The sequence below is a fragment of the Dipodomys spectabilis genome, unplaced genomic scaffold (genome assembly GCF_019054845.1).
Source record: "Dipodomys spectabilis isolate Male_0828 unplaced genomic scaffold, ASM1905484v1 ptg000175l, whole genome shotgun sequence".
Lineage (NCBI taxonomy): Eukaryota > Metazoa > Chordata > Mammalia > Rodentia > Heteromyidae > Dipodomys > Dipodomys spectabilis.
The window spans coordinates 19,844,511-19,855,111 of NW_024870852.1; the positions used below are offsets into that span (position 1 = coordinate 19,844,511).

At 50.6% G+C, this 10,601-nt stretch overlaps 1 protein-coding gene across 1 annotated transcript; it reads right to left on the bottom strand.

Moving 5' to 3' along the window:
• Window positions 1–4,789: 4,789 nt before the first annotated feature.
• Window positions 4,790–10,308, bottom strand: LOC122120512 (WAP four-disulfide core domain protein 5-like). Its single transcript, XM_042694768.1, has 4 exons — window positions 10,165–10,308; window positions 5,659–5,799; window positions 5,434–5,574; window positions 4,790–4,826 (listed from the first exon to the last, which is right to left on the bottom strand). Exons 1-4 carry the CDS (start codon window positions 10,247–10,249, stop codon window positions 4,822–4,824), a joined length of 372 nt encoding a protein of 123 aa, XP_042550702.1. The 5' UTR covers window positions 10,250–10,308; the 3' UTR covers window positions 4,790–4,821.
• Window positions 10,309–10,601: the final 293 nt, after the last annotated feature.

Sequence of the window (10,601 nt, forward strand, 5' to 3'; positions counted from 1 at the left end):
TTGGACAAAGCATCAGCTCACTTAGGACTTGGTCAAAAATTCACATTCTGTAGTCTGCCCTAGATTTGCCAAATCAAAAAGTGGGTATGGAGTGGAGGCCAGCAGTCAGCCTCCCGCTGTCCCTCTTTTCCTCTCCATTCTGTCTCTCTCTCTGTCTCTCTCTTTCTCTCTGCTTGTGTGTGCAGCTTAATTGCTAAGGTAGCCCAGGCTGGCCTTGAACTTGAAATCTCCTGCCTCAGTTTCCCAAGTGCTGGGATTTCAGGCTGGCCTCCACCACAGCAAATAGTCTTGTGTTTAAAGACGAGGAGGGTGATTCTGATAGTTGGTCAAGTTGTGATCTACTGGGTTAGATGATGTAATGCATCTGTAGAGTCCTTCAGACATGACCTTGAACCTTCTCTGTGTGTATGAGTAACTCTGAGCCTCTGTGAAATGGAGATTTTAAAAAAAGATCTACTTCAAAATGCGGTTACAATGATTATGTGTCCTAGTGTCCTTTTTAGACCTGGCCCACATAAAGAGTTTATTGAAAAATCCACCAGTACCACTCACACTGGAGTCAGGCAAACCTGGGCTTAACCATACCCATGATGCACTTGAGCCTTGCATAAGTCCCCCCCCCCCCCCTTTCTGGGTCTCTGATTCCTGAACAATGCAGACAGTAGCACCCCTCTCCAAGGCTAACTGGAGAGTCATGGGAAGTGCTTGGCTTTGATGAGTAGTCAGGAAATACTAGATCCTTCCACAGAAAAAGACTTCCACCTCTGCTGGAACCAAGGACTGATGTCTTGACTCCTGACCGATATAAACTCATCCATGGTGGGCCTGGGGATCTAGCGTACATCCAGCACCCAAGCCTGGCTGCCTTTCACTTAACTCTGGCTTTGTTTAGATGGGCTGGAATCTGATTCTGCCCTTAGCTCTGTCTCTTGTGCAACCTCAGGTCAGCAGTTCTGATCTAGGAGTTAGCCTAGATGAACTTTGGATAAACTGTTTTCTTGATGGTGTTCAAAGCCTTAGGAATACACTGGGAACTCAGTGCATTAATATTCCCTTAATTAAGGGAATAGTAACCATTCCTGGGGCTTCTCTTTGGTTAAACATGAGTTCAAATTCTGATGAGTCTTTCATGGGCCAGCTGTTGATTTTGAGTGGATCCACTGCCCTCTCTGAGCTCACATTTCTATCTGCAAACAGGAAACCATCATTCTTCCTATAAGAGGTTGAGGAGTCGATGCTGCAGTGTGTCTAGCGGCAGCACGGTCCTGGGGCATAATCAGTGCAGAGGAACGATGAGTGGGAGGGGGGCAGTTCTACCCTAGCCTCTTCCACCTGGATTTTACCCTCAGGAGGTGAAAAACTTCCCAAGCCATTTCCATCATCCATTAGAACCATGATCTCCGGCAAATCCCTCTATCTGCCTACAACTCACTTTCCTGCTTTAGGAAGCAGAGGTACTTAGTGAAACAAATGTTGCTTGACAGGAATCTGGCGATCAGTAAGAAAGGTTGGGGGACTAGCTCAAAATTACCCAGCTGGTTCACAGCCCACCTCAGCTGGAGCCTTGGGATGCTTATTTTTGAACACCTCCAGTCTGTCTAGTACTTTCCTGCGCCACCCACCCCACCAGCTGCACTTCCGTGAATCCTCTTAACCAGGGCAGCCAGGGAGGTTTATTAGTCCCATTTTACAGATGTGCAAGCAGGACTCACTCCAGTCTCCCCAAAGCCTGGCCGGCCCACTGCCCCAGCCTGGGCAGTCCATGCCTCCCACTCCCTCAGCCCCTTACCTTACCAGCGCCACGCCTCTCCCCAGGCAGGACTCAGACTTAGTCGGCGGGTGGGGGGAACCCCCTTTGGGGCATCTGTGTTCCCTGCTCGCCTGTCTCCAAAAGGCGCAGAGGCGGAGAGGAGCCGCCGGGCCGGTGCAGGCCTCCTCGCAGCCCCGCAGCCCCGCTGCGTCTCTCTGCGGGCCCCCTCCTTTCTTGTTCCTCCGTCCCCCGCGGCTGAGGCCGCATCGATCGCTGCCAGCGGAGGGAGGGAGGCCGCGGGGCGGCCGGAGGCGGTGGCTTCTATTCCTGACTCGGGTGAGAGCTGGGGGGTGTTGTCTGGAGACTGCGCCCAACAACCCAGCCATGTCCACAAATCAGGGGCGCAGAAGGATGGGCCACTTAGAGGGATGGTGTCCCCTCTGGAGAGAAGTCTCCGTCTCGGGCCCAGGAGTGGCAGTAGCAGTATTTTGCTTCATGGAGTGCCTGCCGCTGTGACAGGAGACTTAGCTCAGTCATTTCCTGACACAGACTTGGCCAGGGCCAAAGGCTCTGGGCTCTGCAGTGTACAGAGGAGACCCAGGCTCTTGCTTAGCCTGTCGGGATGAGGGGGAAGGAGCTGGACAAGGCAGCTTCAGATCCCAGGGGCCTCCTGGCCTGTGCCTGAGCAGTCCAGCCCTAGCCAGGTGGGTGCCCCAAGAGTCAGCATCCTCACCTGCAGGTGGAGTCCTGAGTCCCACCTTCCAGAAAGGTTGGGGGGCAAACAGCTGTGATCTGTGAGTGAGGGCTGTTGTGGGCGTGGCTGGGACAGGGTACTGAAGACTAGACCCTGGATTGACAGCTGTTGGTCTAAATGACCATATTTACCACTGCTGAGAACTTACTTGGCCCAAGTATAGGGCCTCGTCTCATTCAGGCTGCAAGCACATCTGCAGGGTGCTGTTCTCATACAACCTCACGGATAAGTGACCAGTTTAAGAAGCACAGTTGCTTATTCCTCTGCCAATTGTCCCTATGCCAGTGCTATGCCACAGATAACACGTGAGCAACCTATGTTGTTTGAAATTCTGTCTCTCTCTGTCTCATTGTCTGTCTCTCTGTCTCATTGTCTCTGTCTCTCTGTCTCTCTGTTTCTCTGTCTCTCTGTCTCTGTCTCTCTCTCTCTCTTTCGCTCTCGCTCTCCTTTCTGCTAGGGATCTTGGCCAATTCAGTACTTTCAGAGCTGCTGCTTCTCCACCATCAAATCAAAATAACAATTTGCCTACCTTTCTCAGGGCTAGGGGGTGGATGAATGAGGTGGTGTTTTAAAGTGGAAGGCATTAAGATGTGTATTGCTATAGATGAATAATCGATATTGGCACGAGGCTCTTACTATGGTAAATCAATTCCTTGTCTTGAAGAACTGCACACTGCCATTTCTACCCACAGCCCATCAGCCAAAGCAGGTCCCTAAGCAAGCCCTCCATCTGTGGGGCGGGGACACACAGGGCTCCCCAGGGAAGCTCTAGAAAGGTGGGAATGTGGGAGGGAGGAGGCAACTGCAGTCATAGAACACACGATCCTCAGCATTCTCCGTGTTAACTCCTGGAGGTTCTGGGTGGGGAATCTGAGACCCAGAAGGATCCAGAGATAGAGCCCAGGTCCCAGCAGCTCAGGGACTCCCACAAAGGACTCTCTGTTCTCTATCTCCTCTCTCAGGCATCACCTTGAATCCAAGTTGCTGCACTGGTTACTTTGAGTCCACAGTTCAAGTATTTGAATCTTGTGAGAAGGACTACAGCAGCCAGGAAGTGGAATTCTTTCCACCTCCCAACCAGAAGACCAGATGGGTAAAGGACTTTACTTGGGCTCATCCCCTTCTCTCCTTAGGCCCTGACTGTAGGCAGGAGTCTGGGGGAATTGAAGTAAGTGAGGTATAGTCCAACATCAGGAAGACACCCACTCTAAACATGCCATCCCAGCTGTCCAAGTATCGTGTCTCCTAATGTAGGACAGTCCCAAATGACCTTAGTGAGCACTTGGATGTAAGATGACAAAACATCAACTCCTGGAGTGAGACTGATTCCCTTTTCAATCCTGCTTGTGGCAGCCAGAGATTCTCAACTTAGAGCACTGACAGCTCTTTTGCCCTTGCTAATCTTCCATTTATTAAAGCAGAGACAAGGAATGGGCTGCAGGCTCAGTCTTGGCAAGGAGCCTTATCTAGCTAGAGTTTAATAATATTATTTAATTGGACATGAATTAATTGAATGGAACTGAGCCATTCTGGTCGAATTTGATTTCCCACTTACAGTCTCTCTGTGTGGTCAGTGATCTTGCTTATCGCTTCCATAGTAGTGAGGTCAGATTTGCTTTTGAAATGGGTTTCATTGCATACAAAAATGAATCATCTGAAGAGAAACACATTATTACAGGTGGCCTGAATACATGATGCTATTTTACAGGTACGACTGAAATTATGAATGAACTGGTGTGTGGAAAATTCTGCTGGACATACTTTTTTTTTTTTTCCTGCTTCAGTCCTGCAGCTTGAACTCACTCACAGTTTGGGCAGCTTTTTTCATTTCTTTTTTCCTCAAGACTTAAAAAAGCCATACCTCCATTTTTTGATTGTTTGGTAGTTTATTGGAAATAAGAGTCTCACAAACTTTTCTTCTCCAGGCTGGCTTTGAACCATGATCCTCAGGTCTCAGCTTCCTGAGTAGCTAGGATTACAGGCATGAGCCACTGGGACTTGGCTGGACATACATTTTTAGGGGTAGGGTTACCTGAATTGAACATTTTAGGAGAGGAACAAGATACACAAAAAGATGTAAACACGGGTGTTGGCCAGGATGGGAAGCTCAGTGTGGCCATTTCAGGGCGCTGGGCTGGTAAAGACAAATCCCTCTGAGGTCCTGTGATGAACCTTAATTCTCAGGAGAAGAAGCAAGGGTTGCTGAGAAGTGACAGCAAGTGAATGTTTATCTACCCCTGACAGAGATTGGTCCTTCTGTCATCTCTTTCTGTTAGGACCCTGAGCTGGATATGGAGCCATGAATCTTAAACCAGAATTAGCCTGAGGAGAGAGAGAGAGGATAAAAAGGAAAAGTCAATCCCCCATCCAGGCCCCATCATCCCAGCTCTGGTGACTACCAAAGCAGGGCTCCCTGTGTCCTTCAAAGGACACACTGAAGCTCAGAGCCATTCTAAGTTGCAGCACATTGAGAGAATCAAGAAGGGCCAGGTGCCAGAGCTCATGCTTGTAATCCTAGCTACTCAGGAGGCTGAGAACTGAGGATCACAGTTCAAAGCTAGCCCAGGCAGGAAGTCCATGAGGTTCTTATTGCTGATTAAACAACGAAACCTCAGAAATAGAGCTGTGGCTCAGTGTGGTAGAGTGCCAGCCTTGAGCGAAAAAGTTAAGGCCCAGTGCTCAGGCCCTGAGTTTAAGCCCCAGTACTGGCACAGTCCCCCCCCCCCCCCTGTATATATTTATACACACACTCATTTCCTCCACATGCACCCCTACCCCCCAGGACCTCTTACACTCCCCATCTGCTTCTTCAGCTCAGGCCTATGGAGGCCTTGGCTCTGGGGAGGTAACCTGCTGAGCTTGTTGAACTGGAAGAAATGTCAGAGGTAGGGCTGGGAGAGGGAAGGCCTGGAGGCCCCAGGAGCTGTACCTCTGGTGGGATCCCTGCAGTCTCGCCCACAGGCGGTGGGGCAGCAGCGTTTGCTGCGGGAGCAGTCGGAGTCCTGGTTACACATGTGCTTCGTGGGGCTGAGGCAGTGCAGTGGATCCCGGGGGCAGTTGCCCAGCTTTACTGCAACAAGAAGCCTGGGTGAGCCCTGCTTGTCCGCACTGGCCCTGGAGCTTGAATGGTCAGCCAGGTAGGGGAGGCGCTTACCTGAGATCCTGCGAACACACTGGCGGAAGCAAGCTCGGTAGCAGCACTTGTAGGCTGAGGGACACTGCCGGTCACTCATGCACTGGTCAGGCACTGACAGGGCGCAGGGCCCGTCGTCTGGTGGGCAGCCCCCTGATTTCTCTGTGAAAAGAACCCCCATATCTTGTAGCTGGAGACAGTTCAGCCTCCATCCTTTACTGCCTGTCCTCTGGGAAGTTTTCCTCTGAGATTCGTATGGCATCAATGGGCAGGTAAAAAAAACGTAGGGGCCAACATCTCCATTGTGGGAAATATGGTCATGCCTGGTCTGGCCCTTGTCAATCTCCCTGGTCTTACTCTGTACCATTCTTGCTGGGGGGAGCCCCCCATCTGCTCTCCACTAGCTCACAGGCCACACCCACAATGCACAGGTGTCTGTCAGTGTCCCTCAATCTACTCAGCAGGGCCTCTGTTTTGGACTCACCCCTTTCCCTCATGCTGGTTTCTGTATCTCATTTACCCAGTCCCTACATTCATCTTCACCACCACATCACCTCTGCAGAAGACCCTCTGCCCCGATCCCACACTGACTACTGACTACACAGTTCCAAATGATCCTCCCCTCAGAGTATATGACTACAGTTGTCTGCACGTCGCATTGGTCAGAGCTGAGCCTGGTCACCCTCTCCCTCACCTCAGCTCACCACGGGTTCCAGCCTAGTACTGGGTGCACAGTGCTCGTGGCTCAGTGACTGCTGGAAAGAAAAGATTTTGAAGGGAGACTCAGTGTTGCACGCAGGGCACCTGGCTGCCGGCCTGGTGCAGCGTCACATGCCACAGCTGGCCACATCTGCCTTGGCACACTGTCACACTGTCACTGTTGCATAGCTTTAGATGTAAGTGTTCACTCTACTACTATATTCTACAGCTGCGCAATGGTCTGTCCTGTACCTAGACACTCTTCTTGTTGGGATTTGGGGCTGTTCCCAGACGTCCCATACCCAGTATCTCCCTCCACTTGGAGAAAGACGTCAAGGATTAGAGGGGGAGTGGCCAGCCCCGCCCCTCACAGTCCTGAGGCTAGGACTTCCAAGGCCTGTTCCCTTGGAGCTCCGTGACCTCCATGACCTGCTTGCTTTGGGGCTTTAGGGATGAGACTGGGCTGCAGGCTCTACTTCAGTCTAGCACCAAAGAAGACATTTGGGAGCCTGCCATAGCAGCTGGATCCAGGGTTGTGACACCAGCCCCTGTGTTCCCTGTTGTCCCTGTCTGGCTGCTGGCTGCACCCGTCTGCACACGTAGCAGGTGATCTGATCCCCACAAAGAGAGTGCTCAGTGTCAGCTTCAGTTCGTTTCAGTTGAATTGCTGCCCCCTGCTGGATAAAAAGGTTTACCTGGGAGAGAGCCCCGGCTCTAATGAGCCTCTCTTAAGGAGAACTTGGGGGGCCTTGGGAGACTGTCTTAAGTATAGGGTTTAGTCCTGAACTCAAGCTCAGGCCTCAAAGAATGGGCCAAACAGAGCAACCTGAGCTCAAAGCCAGACGGGTGGGAGCTGTGTGTTGAGAGCAGGTGGCACAGGGTGGGTAGGGAATAGAGGCCTGGAACTTCTAGGGGGAGTGGCCGGGGGCTGGGCCCTGAGGAGTAGACTGACAGGGAGAGGGGCTGAGAGTTGGCACTTCAAGTTGGAAGAACTACCAAGCTACAGGGTGGAGCCAGACATAATGGCCTACAGCACGCAGAGGAGTGTGAAGGGGTTTGGGTGGTCACGCCAGCTCTGTTTCTCCGCCCTCCTAACCATCCCTCCATAACCAGGTTCCATGTTCCCTGAGAGGCACTCGGCACAGCATAGGCACATACATAGCTAGATGCCATGGATGTGTAGACTCAAGGAGTGAGTAACCACACCCAGACCTGGTTTAAAGAGACAGTCATCTTGCAGAGGTAGAGACACCAACAATCAAACACACAAGCACATTTAGATCTACACGCATAATTCATGGTCAGCTTGACCTATGACATTACTGACAGCCAACCTTTTATTTGTACAAGAAGAGCAACTTATACATAAGATAGTTTTATATATGTATGTGTGAATGTATATGTATATACACATCTATACATAGGTACATATGCACACATATATACACACATATATACATACATCCATATATACATATATATTCACACATATACAAGCAATAACATCCATACATTTAAAATGGGACATACAGTCCCTCCCTCATGGTATAACCCCTGCTTTCATTGTATTTGAAGTTGGTATAATTTGTAGAGGGGAAGGGAAAAACCAAATAATTTAAATAGGGATACAGGTGGACCCATTGCAACAATGAGATGTACAAGTTGTTATGTCGAAAAACGAACTTTACAACTTTGGCCGAGGTGGGGAGGTGGGAGGGTAGGGGGGATGGGAAGGGATGGGAAGGGGAAACAAAGGAGGAGGCTACAATGCTTGATAAGAAATGTACTCATTATCTTGTCCATGTAATTGTAACTCCTCTGTATGGTATTTTCACAATAAAAAAGGAGATTATGTAAAAAAGTAAAATAAAACGGGACATACACAGTCAAATATACACATGTCATTATTTATGTAACATGCCTACACACATACTTTCACACTTAGACATGCATGTATTACATGCAGATGTGTGTAGACAGTACCATCAACAATTGCACATACACAGAGCTACACATACACAGGTTATTCCCAATATTATATCACCACTGAAACCATTTCACTAGGCACGTACTGTTTACTAAGCTCTTTGTATCAAAGGCATCCAACCTTCGAATGCAAGGAGGGGCAGGGTCTTACAAACAGTGGTGACTGACCTTCCACAGACAACAACCTAACGCTTCCCCTCCCTCGACCCCAGCATCTCGTGCTGCTGTTAGCTGAGGACCAGGCAGCTGTCTCATGGTAAAGAAATCAGGGCACAGTGGGTTCTGGTGAATTAGAGGATCCACAGAAGGAGAGCATGCAGAGAGGTACTGCGCAGGCCCAAGCTCTTGCAGGCCGCAGAACCCACCCTGAACAGCCAAGCACTGCTGTATGGAGACATGGCTTCTGGGCCTCCTGGTTGCTTTGCTTCTCAGTATCACCCACTTGTGCTGTACTCACTCCTCAGGATGCTTTTTATTACTCCAAAAGGGAAGCATGGGCCCCATTTCACAAGGAGGAAATTGGTGAGCTGAGTCTTTCTGATTGCAAAGCTATAAACTCAGATGCCACCTTCGATACTCACTCAGAGCCAGTCTTTGGCCTTGAGCAAATGGTGTCCTCCTCTGAAAAAAAAGGGAATAAAACAGTGCTGGCTCACCACATTGCAGAGAGCCTGTGTGTGGTGCCGGGGCATGAGTCACAGCCTCAAGGCTTGGCCTTGGAACCCGCCGGCGTGGTTCTTCTCTCAGCCTGGCTGCTCTGAGCATCCCTTCTCCCCATCCCAGCTCATGCAACAGGCAGAGACCTGTGCTTCCATAAGCTTCAGGGGGCAGAACGGATGCAGAACCTGCTCCCTGGGGCCTTGTGGAGAAAGAGGACCCATTCTCATAACTACCCACTCTTCCAGGGGCAGGGACAGGGCTGCACAGGTGGATGTAGGTCAGAGCATTCCAGCCCCAGCAGAGGATGGAAGGGGTGGCCTCACTCAGACTGGAAGCCACCTGTCTAGCCACTCAAGCATTCACACCTCCCTTGTTGCCAACAGGCCAGCCTGAGTCTTGTCAGGGGACGGGGTGGGGACAGCATGTGAGGGAGGGAGAAGAGAGCCAAGTCGCAGATGCTACATTCCAAGAGCCACGTTTCCTTCAACTCCAAGTCCCTTCTTCAGGACAGAGAGGACCAGAGAAGGCTCACATCCTATGGTGAGAATTATAGGACCATGGGGAAGGGGGGGGACACAGATGGACACAGGGTGGACACTCAGCGGCACAGAGACACACATGCACAGACACACATGGATACGAGTGTATGTGTGTGGAGGTTCACACCTGACAATCAGGCCCCCAAACATCCATGCACACAGAGGCAGGGGTATGCCCCTAAACACAGGCACAGACAAGCATGGAAATACTGGCAGGAAGATATTTACCAAGAGACACAGCATATGGACCAGCCAGAAAAATCCACAAAGAAAAATGCATTCTCAGCTGGGTGCCAGTGGCTCACACCTGAAGTCCTAGCTACCCAGGAGGCTGAGATCTGAGGATCGTGGTTCAAAGCCAGCCTGGGCAGGACAGTCTGTGAGACTCTTATCTCCAATTAACCACCAGGAAACCAGAAGTGGTGCTGTGGCTCAAGTGGTAGAGCACTCACCTTGAGCTGAAGAGCTGAGGGACAGCGCCCAGGCTCAGAGTTCAAGCCCCACGACCAACCGAAAAAAAAAAAGCATTCTCTTGAAAGTACCGAGCGCGCTCACGCGCGCACACACACACACACACACACACACACACACACACACACACACACACAGCAAACCACCTGGTCTCTGGAGCTATCACACTTACCTCCCTTCTTCCAGCCTGACACCCTGGGCAGCTGGCTCCCTAAAGCCAGGAGAACCATCAGAAAGAAGTAGCTCTGGATCCTCATGTTTCTACCACAACTAATAAGATTAGGGCCCAGAGGCCCTCAAATGAACACCTGCAGCCCCAGAGAGGCTACAGCGGTTAGTAGGGGAGGAGGAGCAGGGGTGGGGTTAGGGACACGAGTCTCCTTCGTCGTGACCCCACCCCCTGCCTAAGAGCCTCCGTTGGGGTATTTGTGCAATAACTGAAGGCAGGTCTTTCATGTTGGGGCCTTGGATCCAGTTCTGCCTGTATTAGTGACTTGGGCTCTGATATTGGGCAAGTCGTTTTGCTCTTTGGACCTCAGTGTTTCTCTTCTGTCTTTTCATTCTTCCTTTTTACTGTAAAAAAAAAAATTAGCTTGGGCTGTCCATTTA